This window comes from Ammodytes marinus (genome assembly GCF_949987685.1).
Source record: "Ammodytes marinus genome assembly, chromosome: 11".
In the NCBI taxonomy this organism is placed as follows: Eukaryota; Metazoa; Chordata; class Actinopteri; order Uranoscopiformes; family Ammodytidae; genus Ammodytes; species Ammodytes marinus.
The window spans coordinates 8,896,815-8,920,799 of record NC_137215.1 but is presented as its reverse complement, the minus strand read 5'-3'; the positions used below and the strand labels follow the sequence as shown (position 1 = coordinate 8,920,799).

Sequence of the window (23,985 nt, the reverse complement as noted above, 5' to 3'; positions counted from 1 at the left end):
TAGATGTTTATCAATACTATTCCCCTGAAATAGAAGAACCATAGTCACGGCCATTAGGCTGTATTTCCAAAACAGCTACTACTGTGCTGTGGGCATGTCTTATTGTCAGCATGCAGGCTGCACAGGGCTCCACATCAAAGACAACGCAGCAAAATGAGAAGACTTCTAACAAATACTACGTTGAGCTCGAACTCCACTGTCAAAATCCACAGGGCCCACGGGGGATATGGTTACTGTCACCTGTGGGTTAAAGCCTCCTCTCCCGTTTGATGTCTGAATATTAGGTTATTTGATATGCTGCTGCTCTTTCAAGTGCACCTGACAGGACAGGACCGCAAGCAGATTTCCCATAAGGACTTTAACCGCTCAGCAGAGAGACAGACACGGCTCTCAAGCCTCATCAAGGCTGAGCCCTCCTTTCTCTGCCCTCTGTGCGCTGCGCCCGGCTGCACATGAATTTCATATGGATTTGGCGCCCCGTAGTGGTAATTGTGAAGAAGTACATGGTTTGATCTGTTCATCTGTTTTAAGTGACTGTTGTTTTGTTTCCATCCACAGTGACAATGGTGTTGTTTCTGGTTGGGATCTCCATTGCTGTGAATAATTCATCTCATGAGAACCAAACTGCAGGTAATTTTTGGTATGACTTAAGAGCACTCAGATGTTAGAGTGAGATGTAACTTTTGAAACTTGGTAAACTTCCGCATACAAATGAAAATGTATTTGCACTGAATTACACCCTCACTCACCTTATTCCGCTCAGGGATTTTGCTGCTTCTACAGCCTGATTTGGTTTGGTATGACCAGTCCCTTATACTGTACACTAGTAACTATTAGAACATTGTGTAACTGATGTTATTGAGTAGGTTTCCTGACCGCAAGATTTTACTATTTGCTAGTATGCAGTAATTGTCCCTTGTGGCTACTATGGTAACCATCCAGGAAAAGTTACGTAGACTTGCTTTAAATGAATTGTTCGGAAAATACATGCATGTGCTTCCCTGCAAAGAGTGGAATAAAACGATTAATACCACTGTCAAATATATCTGTTATGTATAAAGCTACAACCCAAAGTTTGAAAACACTTAGCCAGACTCTGTCTAATGGTAAAAAGAAAATCTGCCAACAACTTAAAAGTCAACTTAAAAGTTCACATATAATTCTAGTTGAGAAATCTGACGGGGGCTTTTGACCACAAGTTTTCAGAAAGGTGGAGGTAGAGAAAAAGAGCAAAGATTATTTCTTCTCATACTTTGGGAGTCTCTTGTCACACCGGGGACCCATATTAATGTTGAAAAAACATTAAAAAAGTGCATTTTGCACAATAGGTGACCTTTAAAGTTCACTAATTAACAGAACATATCTCAGCGCTTCCCCCTCTTCTCTTTTATTAAAGAGCTTGAGGTCATAGATGGTGGATGTTTGACATTTGGATAGAGCTAGGCAAAGTGTTTTGTGCTGTTTCCGTCTTTGTGGCAAGCTAATTATACCAGCTTCTGGCTGTAGCTTCATATTTAATACAGATGGCAAGAAGGCAAACGTGTGTATTTCACAAAATGTCAAACTATTCCTTTGAATAACAATTACCAATAAGTTTGAATCGATTTGGGGATACAAATGTTGTGATCGCTGTGTGTTCCTCCTAGAAACCCCCACCCACCAGGGTGCTCATGTGCTGCCCTCGACGCTCATCATATCCCTGCTTCTTATCATCGTTGTCCTGCTGACGATCTACTGCCTGAGGTGAATAAACCTGCACACACACACACACACACACACACACACACACACACACACACACACACACACACACACACACACACACACACACACACTCACAGCTGGCTGGATTCGCCTGTCTTTGAGTGAGTTTCTGCTTCCTCTTTTCTCTCCCTTTCCCCCTTTTAGCACGTGTGTTGGTATGAGAGTGAGCGTGTGTTGGGTCAGGGCATCGGGTTGGGGGTGGTTTGAAATACGAACAGACGGTGAGCAGTGGCTTATGGGTAAACAGCTGCACCTCAAGTCAGATGGCAAACAAAAAACAGCGGGGTCAGGTCGGGCCAAATACTCATTCACTGACCAGCCGGCTCAGACGTCCTCTTACTGACAAGGACATGAGGAGGAACAGCTTTGCCTCTCTCAGATGGTTGATATTGGTTTTTGCCGTTTGCTGTTTGTTTATACCTTATGGGCTTAACAGCTCTGTACTAGTTATTCACTACAGATGTCTGCCCTTTCTCTTCCCTGATTGTTTTTGCCTTCTCTACTTCTCTTCTTCTATTACGGCAGGTTCAAAAACCACAGGAAAGCTCTCGTTACCTCGGTGGATAAAAAGATCCCAAATGGCTTCTTGGAGGAACAAGGTACTGTTGTGCGGTACTCAATATAACAACCGTGCATGAAAATATGATGCAGCCGTTAAGGTTTTATTTCTCTTTTTCATTTTAGATGTAGATTTACAGTCTTAATAGACTAGGCAAGTTTCTGGAAAGGTTTTGGAAGGCTCTTAGCTTTCCTAGCACGTAGGGAGCCATATAAACTTTCGCTTCAAGGGGGGAGAAAATAAATAATTAAATGGAAAGGCCAAATTCTGAGTTAAGACAGTTTCGTGCAGCGGAAGCAGTGGCATGTTTATGACTCAAGAAATCATTTCTGTCATGTACCCACTAAAGTAGGGGATCTTAATGGCCATCAGGCTTGTTTTTGCAGGTGCTATGAGAGCTTGTAATGTTGTCTTTTGGGAAACGTTAGCAGGCTGACCGCCATATATTCTTTTAAACACAGGAGAGCAGACAGTGGTCCTCCTCCCAAGGTCTCCCTCGCCATCCAAAAGGTACTTCCCCATCCCCATGGATTCACTGGAGGAGGAGTACCGGATACGCTCTGCGGACGATGGCAAGCTCTTCAGAGAAGAGTTCAATGTAAGTTTGTTTGGCGCGGTCTACGCCGTACTGTATCTGTATCCGACTAAGATTTTTTTTGTCCTGCAAGCATATAACAAGTACAGAAAAAACTGTAATAAAATGTTCTGTTTGTAGGCTGTGTACCCTTGGCTTCATTTTTTTTTTTTATCTCATGAGGATTGGGTTCTCTCTTTATAGTCGTTGCCGTGTTACTACCACCACGGGTCCTTTGAGGAGGCGAGCCGAGAGCACAGCAGAGAGAAAAACAGATACCCAAACATTTTACCATGTGAGTGAAGATCTATATTCTTGAGGCAGACAATATCTGTGTGACCTTTAGGCTTGCGCTTTTATTGATCACTAAATTGTAGGGTTGAAATGAAAAATCAGAGACAACCTTATTCAAAGGGCTGTTGTTTTTTTTATTCCCTCCTCTCCTCTTCCACAGATGATCATTCACGAGTGGTGTTAAGTCATCTTGATGGACATCCGTGTTCGGACTACATAAATGCATCTTACATAGATGTGAGTCTTATTTCCACATCGGCTTTTAATTAGATTAGATTGACTTTATTGTCCACCTTGCTGGTATATTTAATGCTGTGTTCTTTCACAAAGGGTTACAAAGAGAAAAGCAAATTCATTGCAGCTCAAGGTAAATGTACATTCTAGCTTGGTGTTATTATGTTATGTCATTTGGAAAGTTGTTGAGTTTTTGACCAATAGAATCATGTTTCTTATCATTTTCTTGATTCTGCTTCAGGCCCGAAGCTCGAGACGTTGGCCGACTTCTGGCGGATGGTTTGGGAACAGAAAACATCAACTATAGTTATGCTGACAAATCTGAAAGAAAGGAAAGAGGTTGGTGTAAGAGTATTCTCCCCTCTGCGCTGCATTCTTGTCATGCTACCAAGTGGGGCGTGCTTTACAATGAACCGATACAATCTATATAGCTCCCATGCACCATTAGCCAAACTCTTTTGTATTCTTATGACCTGAAGTCATGGACATAATTTGTTTGACCCCTTTCCCAACTGAGAATCCATACGGAGTGTCACCCCGCAGATTACTTAGCATCGCATTAAATTTAGCCTCAAAGGGATGATCAATTGAGAGCTCAACAGCGGGTTTGATAGGGCAGAATAAAGGCATTGGGGATCAATGACTGAATAATTGTTGATAAGATCCTGAGAGGTTTCATGATAATTAGTCTGAGAATCTAGTTAATGAGTTGAAACGTCACCGAGAAGATCGTATTGACTGACAGAGTCGCACTAAGACCCTGTGATTGCCTTTGAATTGGATTGCAAAACACGCAGGTCAAATACACATTTCTACACTCTCACAGACGCTATAGGCGTTAGGTGCTGCTCTGCAACCACTTGATATGTAAGTTACAATCATACTAGTGCTATTGTGCAGTCCTAACAGAAGTAAATTATTTGTCTTCTTATTCAAGAAGAATTTACTTTTAATTGTTGTGATTCTCTTACCAGGACAAATGTTATCAGTACTGGCCAGAGAAAGGCTGCTGGATGTACGGGAATGTCAGGGTGGCAATGGAGGACGTCACTGTACTGGTGGACTACACCATTAGAAAATTCTGTGTTCAATATGTAAGTAATATGTGGATCTACGTGTAGATTATTAATGACATTAATGAGGGTTGCATTTTGTTAAGCTCATTGTGTCGCTTGGCTACCTGAGAGCATGTTTATTCGAATTAAATTATAATGGAAACGTAAACCTAATATTTAGGAAAATGTTGCTTTTAATTAGACACGCACATGTTCTAAAAAAAAATTATCTACTTTTTCAATATTGTTCCTAATATAGTTCTTAATTGCCATGAAGAGAATATATTTCTAATAGCTAGTTTCTTATTAATAATTAAACTTTAAACAACACTGCATTGAGATGGTGAAAAAAGTAATGCTCCCCATGGGGAAATTGTAACATTTTAGTAAACTGTAAGAGGATACAAAATATAATAAATAAATGAAAAGCAGCATGGGAACACATTAAGGAATATTAAAGGACATATGTAATAATCACAGCATAACATGTTGTAGTTGTATTTAACATACAGTAAACACTGTACAAGTGTGCTGTTTTGTTATTATTATGTCATCTTTAGAAGTTCATACACATAGCCTACAACGTCTCTACTCCTTTTTGCGTGACTGCCGCAGTAGGGTGCCATCGCAGGGTACAGTGAGGCCTTCAGATTGTAAAATTCACTTTGTTCCCTCCTCCCATTTGAAGCTGGATAAGTGCAGATATCCTTTCTGACTGACTCGCAATACAAGCCTACAGACCGGGTGCTTTTTACATTACATTCAGCTCTCTGAACACAGAGCAGCCAAGTGTTCAAGAGAGTGAAATTAGGTTCTCCTGAGAGAGCATTCATAGGATATGAGAACGTGGCAGAGGCAAACCATTACACATTGTTTTTAATAATGATTTTTTTCTGTCACAAATAGCAAAATGGCACAACAAAAATAAATAAAACATTTCGGATCATTTGAGGTCCATTTTCCTGTAGGTAACAGATTTTAGTGATTTCATACAAAAGATAGAGACAGCTAATAGTCAGCTGATTGATTTGCGTCCGCACCGTGAACATTATTTTCATGAGCAGGTATGAACTGTGTGTGTCTGTGCTTCACAGCAGGGCAGCGACGGTCCCCGAGCTCCTCGGCTGGTCACCCAGCTCCACTTCACCAGCTGGCCAGACTTTGGGGTGCCGTTCTCACCCATCGGCATGCTGAAATTCCTCAAGAAGGTCAAAGCTGTCAATCCACCCTACGCTGGACCCATTGTTGTGCACTGCAGGTAAAATGTGTGCTATTAAAATAAGTCAGATTCGGGCCTCCAATGAAATCCATGCAAATAGAGTCAAAGTTGATTCAATTCAATATTAAGGAGTAGAAAAACACCCCTTGGTCGATTCCAAGGGGTGTTCAGTTTTGCAATAAAGTCTTAAATAAAGCCTGTGAAAAATCTACTTTTCTAAACACTTTTAACAGTGCCAGTATCCAAGATTGTTTTGCTTTTCATGGAACACAAGGTTAAAAGTGAACTATTGGAACAAATACATTTAATACAGAAATATGGCATCTGCTGGTGTAACGAGTCATTGTAAAGCCCTACCAAAAGAAATCTGTAGCAGATTGTAGCAACTGCTGCAACAGGTGCTCTGGGAGAGAAGACTGTTGTTCTTGAATGGGGCCCATTGAAGAGACCTCAACACCCCACTGTGGAATCCGCAGCTCTGTGCTCCCGGAGGTGAACTTCTGCCTAAATGACCCTTGTAAATCTAGGGAGTGTGTTTGGGCTTTCAGAGGTGAATCACTTTTACACATGCTTGGGTCTGTCCACAATTGACATCTATGTTAACAATACAGGGATAGTAGGGGCAATACGTAATGTAGCAAGAGTTCAAAAACATTTTATTATCAAATAGTGTCCGTTATTCGTAAGATATGGACAAAATACAAAAATTACAATGGAAGGACATTTTTCAATAGCTTTTGGCTTACCCGACCTCAAAAGCAAAACTATGGAAAGTTAACACAATACTTCGACAGGTACTTTTCCCTAAAATACATAACATTTATATTCTTACTCTCAAACATGACATGTTACTCGTCTCCAAAACAATTGTCTTCACAAAGTTTAAAAATTCTCTGATTTCTATCCAGCCTTTTATATCTTCCAATGACCTTAGGAATTCTAGTGTTATTGACTCTAAAATTACAGATAGCCTGTCTGTACTTTTGGCTTTCATACATTTAATTCTATATGGTTTATTAGTGTGTATTGCTATTGTTCTGTTTGTACTGCAGTAGGAGTCTAACAGGGTTCTTATGGTTTCGTAGCTCTTGGCTGTTTGTAACAGAGAAGACCTTGTGCCTTCTTCTTCTTCTTCTTGTTTGTGTTTTTTCCACAGCGCCGGGGTTGGGAGGACTGGGACTTTCATTGTCATTGACAGCATGATGGACATGATGCACATGGAGCAGAGGGTGGATGTCTTCGGCGCTGTGAGCAGAATACGGGAACAGCGCTGTCAACTCATCCAGACAGATGTAAGTGTTGACCCCGTGCGACCTGTTGTACCTTAGACCTGACAGCTCCAACTCATGCTCTGGTCGTGGCGTAAACAAGCGAGGACGAGTCAAAAAAACAAACAGCCAGCCTCCCCTACGAAGCGAAAAGACACTAAGAAAATACACTGAAGCAACTACTTGCAGACCTCTTTGTCTCGTTGACTTCCTCTGTTCTCCTCCTTTAGATGCAGTACTCCTTCATCTACCAGGCTCTGTTGGAGTACTATCTGTATGGAGACACCGAGCTAGATGTGTGCTCCCTGGAGGGGCATCTGCAGAGGCTTCACAACACCAGGGCTCCTCACGACAAGCTGGGCCTGGAGGAGGAGTTCAGGGTAGGAAAGAGAGAAGCTCACTCTTAAACATTTTAAGTCAGTAATGAATCGTCCCCATCACCCTGCGCCCTGCATTGCTATATGTTCATAGTAAAACGTGCCCGAGGTGTGACTCCTGGCAGTGGTAACATCAATAACAATGCTTAACTTTATAAGGCACCACCGTATGCCATGCGGAGTTCACTGTAGCTTTCTTAAAAAATCAAATTGTTGCTGTATAGATTCCCTTACAATTCCAACACACTGCTTGGAATTCTTCCCTATTGCCATTATTCCCTCTTCCCAAATCCTTAAAATCCTCCTCAATATGTAATTTGGCGAGTTAGTTGGTTGATAGTAAGCATTTGAAAAGAGGAAGGCATATTCATCAATCCAAATTTAAGATAGTGTCATTTAAGTTTGAAAAACTTTACAGAAATTTGGTTTAGATGAGGCAGGCTATGATCTGCTTCTTATGACACAATAAGTATATTGAACCAATCACGGCGGATCTGCCCGAAACATTCTATAAAAACAATGACCTTTGGCATAGAGACCGTTTGATTTACTGCCATGCCCATACAGTCCTGTCAAACAGTCTACTCTAGACAGTAGAAAAGCTGTTTTTAACTCAGTTTTAAATATTTAATGAACATTATTTTCAATCAGATACTTGTTAAAGCTTATTAAGAAACCCAACTTTGATATAGATAGTTTAGACCCGGTTTCCAAAAGCTTTAAATGCATTTTGTTCTTCCAGCAACAAATGTTTTTTTTCTCCCACTTCTACGTTTTGTACTTGAAATGTTGTGTGCTTTAGCATTGCCAACCCACTCTGTGATAACGTCAGTCTGCTCTGGTTTCCTCCCACTAGAAGCTGACCAACGTTCGCATAATGAAGGAGAACATGAGAACCGGGAACCTTCCTGCCAACATGAAGAAGAACCGCGTGCTTCAGATCATTCCGTGTAAGGACCACGCTGCTCCTCCAAACACTCTCATAATACATCACATCAAAGTATACTACACTGCTGGTGATTTTATGGATGCCGTACACCGATATCTGGCTAATCAGTTCGTGCCTGTGTGATCAATGGCTTCTAAATAGGGCTTCTACCTTGACTTAAAGTTGGGAGGAGAGAGCAAAAGGAAAGGCCTGCGTACAACTTTTTACAGTGAAAACTGATCTAGACTTGTGGTGTGTTTGGCCTTACTAACGCAGCTTATGTTTTACTTAGTGGTTTCCCCTGTCAGCCTCTTCAAACTTTTATAGTTATTAGGAATCACTTGTGGAAAGTTTTCTTTTTTCTTTTTCAGATGATTTCAACCGAGTAATACTCTCAGTGAAAAGAGGACAGGAGTTCACCGACTACATCAATGCCTCCTTTATTGACGTAAGCGTTCCGACTTGACCCCATGCATAGATTTCACACAGAGGTTTATATAAAGCTCATTGTTTCCTTTGCAAACAATGCAAAATAGTGTGTTTGCCGCACTCTCAAAGTCTTGTTTACCTGTGATCTGCCCTCCAGGGCTACAGGCAGAAGGACTATTTTATCGCGACCCAGGGCCCCCTGTCTCACACGGTGGAGGACTTCTGGAGGATGGTGTGGGAGTGGAGGTGCCATTCAATCGTTACCCTCACCGAGCTCAAAGAGAGAGAGCAGGTACAGTATGGTTCCTCTTGCAAAAGTACAGGCTGGAAAGAGTTGGAGTTGCACATTTTAGATAATCTTTTTTTATTCCGTTATTTTACTGTCCCATTTTCATGACAGTCTGTGTATGTATTTAATGGTTTTATATTGCGTTTGTGGTGACCACTGAAAATACAAGAGCAAAAATAGGATATAAATCAGTCTAATGTAGCCTGATTGTATTTCCATCTGACCTTTTTCCAACCAGGAAAAGTGTTTCCAGTATTGGCCATCAGAGGGCAGTGTAACATTTGGAGATTATACCGTGGAGCTGACTGCAGATACGATGTGTGAAACCTTCACTCTCAAAGACATGGTGCTCACCTACAGACCAGTGGGTGATGTTTTTTTATTATATTATAGCATATAAAAACAGTAGAATAGAAAATGTTTAAATAAATACCTTTGAATGCATGTACATGTTTACTTTACAGTGTCTTCACGGTTAAACTGTTAAACAAAGGGGAAATTAAAATACCATTATATGCACCGTGTTTTAGCTGCATGCAAAATAACAGAGCAAGCTCTCCGTCTCGCCAGGAAAAGCAGTCACAACACGTCCGACACTTCCACTTCCACGGATGGCCTGAGATCGGGATACCGGCCGAGGGAAGGGGAATGATTGACATTATTGCCGCGGTGCAGAGGCAGCAGCAGCAGTCTGGAAACCGTCCCATCATTGTGCACTGCAGGTGAGGAACTTCAGTTTGACAATTCTGCATCTTCAGATAAAAAAAAAAATCATCATATCAATGCTTTTGTCCAGCCATGCTTTTAGTTCAACCCTCTTTCATTTTCACCGTGCTCTTATTACCTGATCGGCTGAATCTCTCGGACACATATCGGACCCTGAATTTTATATTTTTTACAGACACATTTTATCGTATGTCTGTTACAATAAATTCTAAAATGTTTTGCCTGGGTAGACCCTGGTGTTCCATGCCTAAACCACTTATGTGATCCCTTATAAAGACTTAGCAGTGAAAGCTTTGATCAGAACCTAGCTTCAGGTGAAGTGATTCTAAAGCAGCGTTGCCCCCCTGTGGGATTGATCCAATCCACTGATTCACAGTCAATTAAAACCTCTCAAAGTGAAATCTCCTCTGACTCCCACTATGATTAATCTGATAAGATGAGCTAACGACAGGAAATGGTGTCATCACTCTCTTCTATTCCTTCATCACCACTTGTCTAAGAAGGGCTTTTTAAAGCTTTTCCTGGGCCCCTGGGAGACGGGGCTAACCCGCTGCAATCCCCAGCGTCTCACTACACCTCTCTTCCGAATCGCACATCACTCTGGCGCTCGTCTCTCCCTGTCTTCCGCGCTCCACCCTGCCGTCATTGTAAACATTGACTCAGTCAAACGCTGAGCTTCCAAACTGATTAGTGTTGGCGTTTGGATTAGCCCTCTCTTTAAGTGGGGCTGATTATTAGCGCCATTACACCAAAGGTCACCTTTTCGCGCTTTGCAAACTTTTTCATTTAAATGGGAAAAGGATGTGCTGCTAGGATTAAAAAAAAGAGATTCATTGCAGTATAATTGTTAAGAAGTGGTATAGCCAAGTACTTAGAATTTCAAATGTTCTTGTTCCGCTTCTGGGGTGTGACTTTAGACTGACAGCGGTTCTTTCACAACTTCAGTTCTGAAAAAAAAATCCCCATATTTGAAAGCTGTCCAGTGTGTGCATTACGTGGTTGCTGATAGTTTTTTTCCTTCACGTTTCAGTGCTGGTGCGGGTCGGACCGGAACCTTCATTGCTCTCAGTAACATTCTGGAGAGGGTGAAAGCTGAAGGCCTCCTGGACGTTTTCCAGACAGTCAAGAGTTTACGCATGCAGAGACCACACATGGTTCAGACCGTGGTAGGTGTGAAATGAGATAATCTCAAACCCGCTGTGCAGAAAAGTGTCAGTTTATTCGCATTTGTGTTGGTTGGAACCATTTCTGCACGTAAATGCACAGTAACACCTTTTTCCTTTTTTCCTTCCAGGAGCAATACGACTACTGCTATAGAGTGGTTCAGGATTTTGTTGACATCTTCTCAGACTACGCCAATTTTAAATAATACCTGGCGGATACTGTTACTAAACTTATGCATTTTTTTTCCTGAATGTTATTTTATAAAGCAAGCTCTTTTTACATTTTGCACTTGATTACAGATCAAAAAAAAAAGAAAAAAAGAAACGCTGTCACATATACTGTAATATACTGTAATTCAAAACATATGTGCTCCAGGAGAGTATGTCTCTTTCAATAATGCTTGAATTTCAAGTATCCCAATTTCAAAATAGAAAAAAATATTTAATGGTTAACTTAACGGGTTGTTTGGGTTTTTGAATATGTAGAAGAGCAAAAAAAGAGTTGCATAAGTGCAACATTGTGAGGGTCAATAAAGTGTTAAAGAGAAAATATACAATAACTGTATTGCAACATTATCTATATAAATAACGTGTATATATTATGTATTGCTCACTACCTGAAATGCATCACTAATGTGTTGTAGAGTACATATTGTGTTCCTGCTTTATTTTGTTACAGACCACAATGCCTTTGCTTTACATTGGTCTTGTATTTAATGCTGCCCACTCAACATATTTGATTGCTGTGAGGAGAAAAAAATGTGTTTTTAATAAGTAGGGTAAAATGATTAGTGCTTTTGCTAAAAAGATTGGCCCTGTCTGACACATTTAGCTCAAACTAAAACTCAAGATACATTTCATTCTGTTATAACTGTGAATCACCTCACTTCTCTCTCGGAATAACTTAACAGCTGCTGCCTGTTGCAATTTTATTCAACTTCTCCAACTTTCTTTTGTTGCCTGTGGCAATATTACTAAGTGGATTGGCGCCTGACGCTGCAAAATGCAATTAGCCCACATTGGAACAGGCAGAAAATAATGTATCACTATATGAATCCAAAAGTCATTGTGACAGATGTTTTGCAGCCAAGCATCGCATTTTACTTTAAAATAAAAACACATTTTTTATACAAATGATCAAGCCAATGTTACACTTGCATGTTTGCATAAAGCAGTGCCATATTGATTAGAAAGACAATTCTAATCATGAAACTTGTCACCAAGTGACACACTTTTAATACAGATGAGCCAGATGTTTATGTTTAATTTAATATAATAGACACCTTTCTAAAAGTGTATGGTTTTATTGAATGGTGGTTTCCTGTATGGATAAATAATTTACTGTTTGTACAAACACTTCTCAGAATATTATTAAGGAGAATAATGCACCATCATAAGTGTGTAAGTATAGGACTGCATACATGTGTGTTTTAATGAAAGAGTTGAATGAACTTGATGCAGTTGAACCTTGTTCATGCCGTCAAACTTAAATGAAAAAGGTATGTGACAGTGAACAGCACTGATATCAAAATATGATATATACATGCACAGGCAATTTGACATATTTTTAATATGCCAAAAATTCCTGGTTTCATATTTTAGCATTGCTGCAATTTCAAACCCTATATTTTTGCAAGGTTTATGTTACCTCTTTGTAGAACAGTAAAGCTTGGTGGTCGTAGGGTGGGTAAAGAACTTTTTACTGCTTTTGTACGTCCATAATATTCATTCAATATTATCTTATTCAATTCATAAGATACATGACACGCTGATCACTTAGTTTATTCAGTGAACATAATTTCTTGTTGTGGTCATCAATCATCACTACGGTTAACTGCATTGCATTGCGGACTTCATTTTAATGTGTTGTCATGCTGAAATAACAAGACACAGGAGTAATGACAGTGAGGCCTTGCAGCTGATGTAACATAAACGCATAAGCATCCTGTTTCAACAATGTTTCTGCCTTTTTGAATCTGTATGGATTTGAACTACTATTTGTTTGCTAAAAGCTGAATCCAATAAATTATACATGGAGAGAAATGTCAGTTTCCATCTTAATGTTGTGTTTTTGTCCACCTCCGCACTGATGCATTCAAACACAAACACAAAGACGTTTTTTTCAATATATATTTCATGCTGTTTGAACCTTCACGGTGATGTAAGCATATCTGAGCACTTAGCCGGCTCCATTAGTTGTATTTTGTGTCCCATTAGTCAGTAAATGTGTCACACCTGCAGAGAGGGGGATTATAATCCTGGCGGCAGCCTCCTACAACACCTATAAAAACACCCTTTGGCTAATGCACCACATACTAACAAGGCAAATACAGAGGTGAGTCAGTCCTCAAATAACTTACTTCAATGTGCATTAAGTGAGAATTGCTTCTTCTTATTATTAATTGCGGTCTAAAATGCTGTTTGCTATAATTTCAAGCACCGCTCGCTGACCCCGTGGTCATGGTGTGAGCCGTGGAGCTGTGAAAGAGGAGGTTGTGGCATGATTGTTTTTGTAACAAATTGTGGCTTCCTCCGCAGCTTTTTAATGGAAGCGAGCAGAGGCAGAGTGACGGTGCAGGTGTTGTTGTTGGCGTTGGTGGTGCAGGTCGCCCTGTCCCAGCACTGGTCCTACGGATGGCTGCCAGGTGGGAAGAGAAGTGTGGGAGAGCTGGAAGCAACCATCAGGGTGAGTGATATAAAAAACAAAATGTATGTGGGCGAGTACAGTTTCAGCCTTTTTTTTATGAGATTTACAGCAAAGTTTTACAGAAATACCATACAAACTGGTCAGTTAAGATGGACAGTGGCAATTATTATTTTCTTTCTTTTTTTCCTTTTTTTTTTTTTACAATGCTATAAATGTTTTGTTGGGTTCAGATTTCATATGAACTTTGGTTTCACCCTTTAAAAATCTCTGTTTCATTGTATTAAGATGATGGGCACAGGCGGAGTGGTGTCTCTTCCTGAAGAGGCCGGTGCCCAAACCCAAGAGAGACCTAGACCATACAATGTAGTAAGTGCTTATTATACATAATTTATCACCAATGTCTACTTCAATTGTACAATATTAATGTACACTACCCCACTGTGTGCCACTGTGTTCCCAAAGCAGCAATGACAATATACAAACTGCCCAATGCCTGTTTTTATTTTTCCCTTTTACCGTGATTGAATTCCGGAATGCACAATATTTTTTTTAATCTTTTGGCAGATGTAGTGTTAATTTGCTCAGACTTGTTGGCTATCATGTATATAAATGTAAATTGAAATGATTGTGAGATTAAATATTAAAGAGTCAAACTGTTAACTGAGATTTCATTTAAATCCCTTCAGATTGAAGACGATTCCAGTTATTTTGAGCGAAAGAAAAGGTCCCCTAATAACTGAAGAGCTACCAACGAATAGATAAAACACAGATTGTATTTGCATCATCATCATCATCATCATCATCATCATAATCGCCAATGATGGACTGCCCGACCGCAGAATACTGAGATGTCAATTCTACATGTACAGTATGTCTGACTGTAACGTTTAAACCCATTTAACAATTGTATTACATTTTTGAAATGTGATGAAATGATCAAAATATTTTGTCCTTGTAAATCTGGCTATTAAAACTGAAATTATGCCATTTACTCATCGTAATGAATTGAATTGCTTTTGTAAAGCAGCCACGACCGACAAGCATGACAAACTTGTGACACAACAATATGAGCATGACAACAGCTGCTGATTAAGCCAATTTATTAGAAATCAATGACTTAATTGAATTTGTTACAGTTTGGGTAATTCCATTTTCTGCCAGGCCAGTCATGTGCGGATGCGATGTGGAAAATTACACCAGATGATTTCTTGTGTTCCTACCTGCATGTTGATTAGCCGGCCAAACTGAAAGACGCTCATCTCAATATTGTTTTCTTGCGACTGTCCACAATAGCGTTCTGCTAATTTAGGGTAACTGCATTCATCCCAAAACATAAAAAGTGTAGAACTTTTTTTTTATTTTGTACCCCCTCCCTCTCCGTATAGGAAATTGGTGTTCATTATAAAAATTGGAATTTCATATCGGGAAAGGAAAAGAATCAGCAGGGGGCATATGTTTTAAAGAGAACTCATTTTCTGGCAAAGCCCCACAGACAGAGCCCCATACTAATCGCCTGGTGCATAAGGGGCCAGGATTCATGAACTGTGCTGACACCGTGGAGGCCCTGCATTGTTAGAGCGCCGTTGTAATGCACACCAATGAACCCAAACCCGCTGGCACAACTGGGAAAAGGTGAACATTATAAAAGCACATAGAATTAAAGAGAAATTAAACCACATTCCATTCCACTTGCAGAACAATGCTTGCTCATTTGTGATACTTCACATCGTCGGTTTTAATATTCATGGTTGTAATTTGCATAACACAATCAATTCCTTTGATGAGCAAAGACTTCAGAATTTTTCTGTGGAGGGCTATATTCTACTTAACGTTCTTTAACAAAGTTACTGAAGGAAATGTTGTCCGGGGCCTTTTTTCTTCTGAAAGTCACTGTGAGACTTCTGTGAATTGATTTACACTTTATGGTGTTTTCAATAAGTTTGCAACCTCCTCATAAAAGATAATTGTGCTTTTATAATATTTGCTAAAATATGGCTTTAATTCAATTTGGTATACTTGTGTGTTAGAATAATTAATGTTTACAGATAGAGCATAAAATCCCTTAAATTCCCTTTTAACAATCCCAAAGCGTTTGCCGTGAAAGCCAACTTTCTCCCTCCCAGTGTCCTCATCAAGGACCTGCCTAATTGCACGTATATCAGGACAACAAAACCTGCTGGTATCTATGTTTCCAAATTTGATTTAACCTCACTTTCTCCTTCCCGGACCCCCTGGTGGATATTCACTTTGTTTACCTCAAATTAAACTTCATATTGTTTACAGCCTCCTGGTCCCTGAACATTTTATAGCGTTTTAGAATTATTTATTTATTTATTTTTTGTAATGATTGTAGAGTTGGGATTCATTTGAATGTTCCCCCTCATCTGCATGAAAATTATATAATTAACTTTTGATTAACCAGCTCAGTTGAGTTGGTTCCCCCATGCACACTGGTGAATAGTACCCACCGCATTTTAATGACTGTTTTCCAATTGAGTGCCGACCTTTTCATCAAAGAGCCACAACTGGGGCTAAACAACGGTAGAAAATAATCACGGTGAAGACAATAGTAGAGGCCGACAGGCTAGGATGTCATCCTTAAATATAACAACAAAGATGAAAGCAACCTTACTGCACGTAGTGGCTGTGGCGAGAAGCCAAGTGCTTATGCTGCTGGATGCTCCATTGTTAAAGCTGTGGAGGTCACATCCATTGGAATATAGAGAGGGAAAGCACAGGAAACCCAGAATGGCCCATTGTTACGTGTCCTTGCTCAGAGGGAATTCCATTATGAAGGGCAATACATTTTTGATACTTTGATTTTTGTGCCATTCATTTGTTTGAAAAACAGAACATATTTGGATAATGGCTTCAGGAAAAAAGGGGGTCTCAGAGCACCTCTGTCCAAGGCTACAGCGCTGCATTAACATACCTGCCAATCAAGCACACCAGCAGATGTGCATCCTCGCTCAGCCCACCGTCAAATAAGCATTCTATCATATGCATAATATAGTTTTCATTTCATCACAATTATGCTCCGTGCACCATGTGTGTGTGTTTCCGATGGGTCATAGGAAACTTTTATTGAAGCGGAGTGTATAATAAAGTCATTTTCCAGGTGCTTGTTGTGGCTCTTATTATGAACAGAATGATAATTTCCCCTAGAGGAATCTGGGACTGCATATCAATTGAAGTTTAGTGTGGGTCTTATTATGTTCCCGCAGGCTATAGTAGAAGGCAAAGTCATCTTCACAGAGAGTCTAAATGTCAGGGAGGTCTTCAAACACTTTTTTTTTCACCAGGAGCCTTACTGAAAATGGTCTTTTGGTAGCGCTATGTCTAGAAATTGATTTGGTGGAGGTGAGGTAAAGAGGGAGGAGGAAGGCTTAATGTAAAGCAGTTGACATGAGATTTAATTGGAAAAGAAAATATTTAAAAACTAAGGATGGGGTCATGGATTAAATGAAAATATGACCACTCTCAATGAGCTGCATTGTCAGGTGAAAATCCATTTGCTCTCAGCACTGCTCAGTTACTGTTTTGTCATATTTTCTGTCACCACATGGTGACACTCTTGAGCTGCGTGTTTTGAATTTGCTCTCTGCTGTCCGTCTCTCAGCAATTCCATCACTTAAGTTGCAGAAAGTGTTATTCCTCTAAATCTAACAAAGACTTCAATCAATCATCTCTAACTCTGCAAAACATTGATAATGTATTTCTGCTCACTGTATGATGGAGTTTTTGTTTATAAAAAAAGATTAAATATTTTGTACAATTTTGCAATAGTGTTGTACGTGGCCTGAAACCAAGCTCACTGTATAATATGGAAATGATATATAAAAGCGTCTCATCTGTGGAAAGTCATGAATTTCAAGTGGTCTTAGTTATTAATTTGCAAAGCATTCATTTATAATATTCTAATTTATTTTTTATTTTTTGTTTGTGACTGAAGTTGAAGTACAGCAAGCCGTATGGTAGCATGTACAGTACAGTGGTGGATTGGCCTTCCTTCTCCTTTTTTGGCTGGCAGGGAACCTTCCTGTTGTGATCCGACTTCTCTCCTTTGATCAAAGAACAGTGTTAAAGCACTGGGAGAAGGAGGAGGCATGAAATATGAATGAATACAGCTGTGTTTTGATGGATACGTCTCAAAGTATCCCAGTAAGAGACTGCTAAAGGCCAGGAAATCTGTTTGTGTTGTGGAAATAGGCTCTTCCTCGCCGATTTCTGTAGCAGCTTCATCTTGGGTAGCTTTTCACTTCATATTTCAGAGAATCCTTTGTTAGGAAAGGGATCAACCGGTTATCCATGCGTTTGTCGGAAACTGTTCTAAGAGGCCCTAGTTCAGAATATATATATGTATCATTAATGACACCATTTCCTTTGTTTGGTCTTGAAGCCACCTTTTGAACAAAACGAGCGCCAGCCATGAGACGAGGATATTTATTATTTTTCTAGGCTAGACCCAAAGTTCTCACAGATGGAATGAGATCTTATATACGAGGTGATGGAGGCTTTGTCACTAGTTATGTCTGTGATTCCGCTCCCTTCTTCTAAAACCCCATCGGGAGCTGTGACTCATTTTGAAGTTGGAAGTTGATACTGTGGCGTAAAACTAATGTTCCCATCTGAATTAAGAAACTATCAGAGCTCACACAAATCTCCTCCAATTGTCGGAGTTAGATGAACTCATCTCCTGCGTTTCAACTCTTTAATAAACAAAGATAATAAAAAAAAGATATGCTCATAAAAACACAATTAGTATGAGCGATTGTAAAATGAATATTGGCGTCTATAGATGTCTTTTTTTTACACCACACACCGCAGCTCAACTGTCTTTATTAACAATCCTTTAAAGACTCTCTTCAGTCATTTATATTAACTAAGATCCATCCTTTTGGAACGGTGGCAGGACAATTGTCTCTGGACTATACCGCGGGTTCAGAACTTTCTGCCCGGGCTTTATTAGCCTCACTAATGGCTGGGTTTCCCAAATGCCAGGGTCCACCTCTGCTGGGAGTAAGGGCTCAGATCCCTGTCAGAGAGGGGTCGCATTAACCAACTGTAATCTTTAGGGTACTCCACTCCCGCTGACCTAGATCTAACGCCGGTTCCATCCCCCCCGCTTACCCCCGACTGCTATCCTTTCCCTCCCCAATCTGGCCTACCCATCCCACTTCAGTTATGCCACCCTTGGCTCTCCCTCCCACGTCTTACCACCCTTGTGTGATAGTATCCCCCCCTCCCCTCCCCTCCCCTCCAACCCCAAACCCCAACCCCATGCCTGTTCCAGCCTCGTCCGGCTGGCCACAGCGAGGAGCATTGCCTTATCCTGTGGTAACGGCAATTAGCAGTGCAAAGCAAGCTGCGGAGAAGACTGGATCCCTGTCCACGTTTCAACCCCAGATCACGAGTCTCCAGCACAACTTCAAGGCAAAGCATGCAATTAGCTACAATAATGATAATGTGTTGCAGGGGAACAAAGAGAGGGTAAAACAGACTACTGGTGTGAGGGAGAGTGGGGTGCTAATAGTAGGGGGGTTATTTGAATACCCCGGTGCAGATAGGAGACCGAATCAGATTGATTATCAAACGTATGATGAATTATATTTTTCCTCTAATTATCCCATGCCTTTTATGTGTAAACCAACTGAGTGAATTTTGCATTCTAGACATCTACGGCCAGCGGTCTTTGGGCATCACACTGGGGCTACATCTTTTATTTCCTCTAAGAAAAACACACAAGGAGTTACTCCTGTGGCTAGGCTGATGGGAAGAAGGGGAGCCATGTACTGACAATTTTCTTAGTTGACTTAATTAGTATACTTTTCAGATATATTTTGGCAGCGGCACAGGAATGGAAGAAGGGGGAAAGTATGTGGTTTGATGTTTGACTATCGCAGATGTGTTGACACCCCGAGTCAAAACGCGCTGGAAACAAAACCACAGAAAGCCAGACCACAAATAAAGAACATTTCAAGTCAAGGTTGTCGAAGCAGATACAGTGGAGGAAACAGACTCACTCACTGCCTGTTTTTTTTTTTTTGGACAAACACAGAAGTGCAGGGCCTATTCTCTCCGCTGTGAGCAGAGACCATTCCTACGGTCTCACATCCAGAGGTTTATAGAGGAGATTTTTGCTGGGTGTTGTGCAAAACGAACCGTGTCCCCAGAGCAGCAGCAACTTCACCTTGGCGGAGTAATGCTGTGATATTCTGTTTATTCTTCACTCACTTCATTTTACTCAGAGGAAATCCTCTGGAGATGGCTTATCTTGGAGCTGGAACAGGTGCACTCTAATTTACTCCTATTGCTTGGGGAGCCCAAGGGCCCCTGTAGAGAAGAAAGTAGCGATGTAGCACACTCCACTGTAAAACACAAACAGCCAGAGAAAGAGCATTTAATCGAAAGAGAGGAAAACTGTGAGCTTTGAGTGCAAGCCGTATCATTTGGATGCAGAAATTCCTTTCACTCTCCCTTTTCTTTTCCTGTTTTCCAGAGGAGTAAGGACTCCTTCATTTAATTTAACTTTCATTTGTTCACCACTGTTAACTTTGCTTGAAACTGTCATGGTACACTTGGCAAAAGCACCAGATGACGAGGGGGACCTGTTGTATTACCCCCCTGCATAATAGAACGTTTTCCTCAGCAGCCATTCCTGAAATATCCAGGTTTTACGGCTTTAAAAAATGGTTTATAGGATCTCTGAGATGTGCCACTTAAGTTAAAGTGCACGTAAATGCGTATGCTATGGCCTATTTGTTTTGGTAATGCTGCACATTTTCAGCCAGGAAAAAAGTTTGTTTCATCTTTCACCCTCATCCCTGCGTTCCCTGCGAAAACGCTAGCCTTTCAACTTTGAATTTACTCTCCAATTCCTTTTCTTTAGAGAACTATGGTTTTGAAGAGTGGAGCCTGGTATGTTATTTGTTCGGTATATTATAAGTCTGAATTCAGTCAGTATTTTTGTTTTGTGTTGTTCGTCTCTTGGGAATTATGCAATCAAAGCAGATGCCTCAAGCAGTCTAGAAAGCGCCCCTTGTGAATAAGAGAAAATCTTGTACACAGCATTTTCTGTATGTGTGTATGAAGAAGGGGGGCATGACAACAAAGCAAATATATGGCATTGTTCTCTGTATACTATACCAGTATGCTGCACCTTTTTTTAAGAGAATATAACTATCACACCTGTATTCATTTTTTTGTTTAATGTCAGACCATTTGACTCCATTCAAATGGCAATTATTCACCACTGATGAAGTGCACGAATGCAGTGTGTGCACCACTTTGACTGATGCAATGGAGGTTCAACCGTCATTACACTGGATCTCTATTATGGAAAATAAGGTTTGAAGACTATGCTTGCTGGTAGAATTCCACAATGTATAAACAGACATTTCTCACTCAGAAAGACTGAAAAAAAAACATAAACAAACAAACATTAGAGAGACAAAGGCTTTGGCAACCATAAAAAAGAGAAGTAAACACAAAGAAAACAGAGCGATACAAGGACAACAAGAGAAATATGATATACACTTTTAATGAGTGTGCCTGCCCCAAGCTTCTGTTTTTAATCACCTTTCCGTGTGACATAATTTGCTGCAAGATTGTATATGCTTGAGGGACTTTCAGCTCTTGTCAACTCAAGAGCATTTGAACCAATCAATACCTGTCTATCCTGTGGCACACTCATAGTTGGCCATTAGGAAAGAGCTGCTTAAAGTAAGCTCAGCCAATACCATTAGCCCTAGCCTAAGGGCAGTTCCATGCCTTAGTCAGGGTAGGCACCTGCCCCCGTCACCCCCACCTCACCCCCTTAACCCCCCTCCACCCCTCCCCCTACCATTAAGAACCTCCCCTGAGACATCATTTGGACACATCGGCCAAAGAGCACTTCTTTATTCCCTCTCTTTTCTTTCCCCGGCTCCACCAAAAATCAATACATCTCCCCTTTTTCTTATTTTCACAATTTTGCCTCAATATTATTCTCTCCTCTGCCAGAAACCAATGGACTATCCTTTTTTCTTTTTTTTCCCTCTCTCGTTTTCATCTACAATTTCCTGTGACTAATGTCTCAACGTCTCATGTTTTTGAAAGGAAGGGATTGGAAAATAATTAAATTATCTTGTCATGGTGATATCAAACAGCGGTCCCACGGTGCATTGAAACATTTAAAAAACAGTGTGGTCATTCTGCATCTCGTTGCTCCCATTTTAACCTTATACATTTTTTTTCCACAGACATTTTCTGTTGTATATAGAGCTGCTTTGCAAAGTCAGCAAATTCTGTAGTTGGGCTTAAACCTACCAATTTGTTTTTGACACTCAATAAGGGAGACATCAGCACTCAAATATCTTCACAGTAATGAGTGAACTTCCTCTGTGTCAGTGTTTTTCTGCTCCGACCATGTCATAATAGAGAACCCTAGAGAACAGAGCAGTGCACACAGTAATGCTTCCTGGCTGCTTCTAATTTTATTGCAAGGCAATGACTCGACATAGGAGTCAAAGTTTCAGAGCAAGTGCTACAATATAATGTCCTTAGAAGGGACCCAGTCGGTCAGTTATTGTCCTTCCAACCCCTTATTTCCAATAGAAACAACAAAAGTGGGGTACTGCCCTAAATCTTGGCCAGTACTGTTTACGATAATAACTCTGAAGAGTGATAGCTGGTTCCGCAGCACTGGCGATATCTGTGGCCGCCTATATCGATCGAGGGTCCTAATGAGCAGCAGCGGAGCTGTGGCTAATGGTGTTGTGTCTGGTGTCCATAGTAAACGCCCACGTTGAGATTATCATTCCCAAGGGGGACTGAGAAAGGTTTTGCCTGCCCAAGCCCTCAGGGTGCGAGCGACACACTTCAGGGGTCAAGGTAAACTATCAAATGAAAGACCAGGCCTTTCTTTCCTTTACTTTAATTTAAGTGCTATACCATACAATACTACTACAGCAAAGCTTCAATATCTGTTCAGAGCTGAACCATACATACTTTGATTCCCCCCCCCCCCTTAATAAACAACAAGAGATTATAACTGGAGAAAACTCACCACCCTGTTGCAAACCTATTTTATCACTTCAGTTCTTTGTCTAATTTCTCTACAGTAGTTGTAAAAAGCTATTACCGGGGCATTGATAGAGACTTCACCAAACTGCCTAACTGTTATTAAGAGACCTCAAATGAGACCTGGCTTGACAGACTGATAATGGCTTATTCGACTTCAGAGATTGCCCTGGCACAAACACTCTAGCCCCCTTCTCATACCCCTGGCAGTCATTGTCCTTTGCTATGCACGGCCATTCTGGCGATCTTGAGTGACGTCCAACAAGTTCAGCAGATTCCCAGTGTAAGTGCACACCAGACAGTACATAGTATCTTCAAAGAAGGAGCTAAAACAGTATCATTGTAACGAAGGGAGTTGTTGCTGCCGCCATAAAGCTGACTAGGAAATGAAACCTGCTGTCAACTCACATGTGGGAAGTGAAACTCTTTAAGCTATCTGGACAATTAAGTCTCAATAAAACCGCAGCACAAAAAATGCATCTTTATGACGGCAGCCGCCTCTGTGCTTCGACAGACTATTCCTCCATGGATTATGCTCACTGGTATTCAGCTCAGGGTGCGCACGGAGCATTAACATCGCACAATAATGAAGTCAACCCAACGCACAGCACCTCTCAGAGTCATGCCCTGTTTGGAGTCACACTTCCATGTCCTGGCAAATGCTGAGCATGTAAAACAGAACTGTCAATTATTCAACATGAACAGGAGGATGTATGGAGTGACACAGGGGGTGGACAGGGGCCGACTAAGCCTCGGGCAGATAGGGGGTACCACTTTGATGTGAGTGTGTGGGCCTGCAGAGTTGAGCAAGGTGCACTGGGTAATCTTCTAGAATGCCCCCCCCCCCACCCCACCCCACCTCCAAACCCCAACACTCCTTCGTACGTCTTTCCCCTCCCTCCCAATGTTGAGCCTCTCTGCACCCTTTATGTCCTGCTCTCTCACTTCATCTGCTGCTTCACACATACATAAACAAACCCACATACAGGTGCATGTACACACACACACACACACACACACACACACACACACACAGGGGCACACAAACACACACACGCACAAACACACACACACACACACACACACACACACACACAGGGGCACACACAAACACACACTCACACACAAATACACAAATATACACACGCAATACATGCTCGTGTGAACACACACACACACCGACATGAAAGCGAGTTTCCTTTGTCTGTTAACCAAACAAGAGCTGGCAGCACTTGTTACAGATAATAAAGTTGTGAATTTAGATTTTTCGGAGGAATAGCGTTGTAGCAGTGTCACAGGAATGGCATTACTCATTTATACAATGAATACTAAAAGTTCCCCTCTCTTGAGTCTCCTCTCGTAGTCATACAATAGCAAGCTTAATTACATTAAGTTCTGA

At 40.9% G+C, this 23,985-nt stretch overlaps 2 protein-coding genes across 2 annotated transcripts in view; both read left to right on the top strand.

Annotated features, from left to right (window-relative positions):
- Window positions 1–12,524, top strand: part of LOC307257362 (receptor-type tyrosine-protein phosphatase epsilon-like) — a 19,854-nt gene extending 7,330 nt beyond the window's left edge. Inside the window, exons 2-20 of the mRNA XM_080036585.1 lie at window positions 559–630; window positions 1,647–1,743; window positions 2,290–2,363; window positions 2,785–2,921; window positions 3,102–3,192; window positions 3,352–3,428; window positions 3,522–3,558; window positions 3,667–3,764; window positions 4,400–4,519; window positions 5,575–5,738; window positions 6,856–6,991; window positions 7,198–7,347; window positions 8,201–8,294; window positions 8,644–8,720; window positions 8,859–8,993; window positions 9,229–9,354; window positions 9,561–9,712; window positions 10,747–10,882; window positions 11,011–12,524. Coding sequence (XP_079892711.1) covers window positions 564–630; window positions 1,647–1,743; window positions 2,290–2,363; window positions 2,785–2,921; window positions 3,102–3,192; window positions 3,352–3,428; window positions 3,522–3,558; window positions 3,667–3,764; window positions 4,400–4,519; window positions 5,575–5,738; window positions 6,856–6,991; window positions 7,198–7,347; window positions 8,201–8,294; window positions 8,644–8,720; window positions 8,859–8,993; window positions 9,229–9,354; window positions 9,561–9,712; window positions 10,747–10,882; window positions 11,011–11,085 — 2,043 coding nt within the window. The 5' untranslated portion in view covers window positions 559–563 and the 3' untranslated portion in view covers window positions 11,086–12,524. The remainder of the gene's footprint in view (window positions 1–558; window positions 631–1,646; window positions 1,744–2,289; window positions 2,364–2,784; window positions 2,922–3,101; window positions 3,193–3,351; window positions 3,429–3,521; window positions 3,559–3,666; window positions 3,765–4,399; window positions 4,520–5,574; window positions 5,739–6,855; window positions 6,992–7,197; window positions 7,348–8,200; window positions 8,295–8,643; window positions 8,721–8,858; window positions 8,994–9,228; window positions 9,355–9,560; window positions 9,713–10,746; window positions 10,883–11,010) is intronic.
- A 900-nt stretch (window positions 12,525–13,424) lies between these two features.
- gnrh3 (gonadotropin-releasing hormone 3) lies at window positions 13,425–14,416 on the top strand (the record flags this gene model as incomplete). The annotated part of the gene is made up of 3 exons (XM_080036552.1): window positions 13,425–13,565; window positions 13,812–13,892; window positions 14,213–14,416. The coding sequence occupies 3 exons, from the start codon at window positions 13,425–13,427 to the stop codon at window positions 14,264–14,266; spliced, it is 276 nt and encodes a 91-aa protein (XP_079892678.1). The 3' UTR covers window positions 14,267–14,416.
- Between the last annotated feature and the right edge of the window lie 9,569 nt (window positions 14,417–23,985).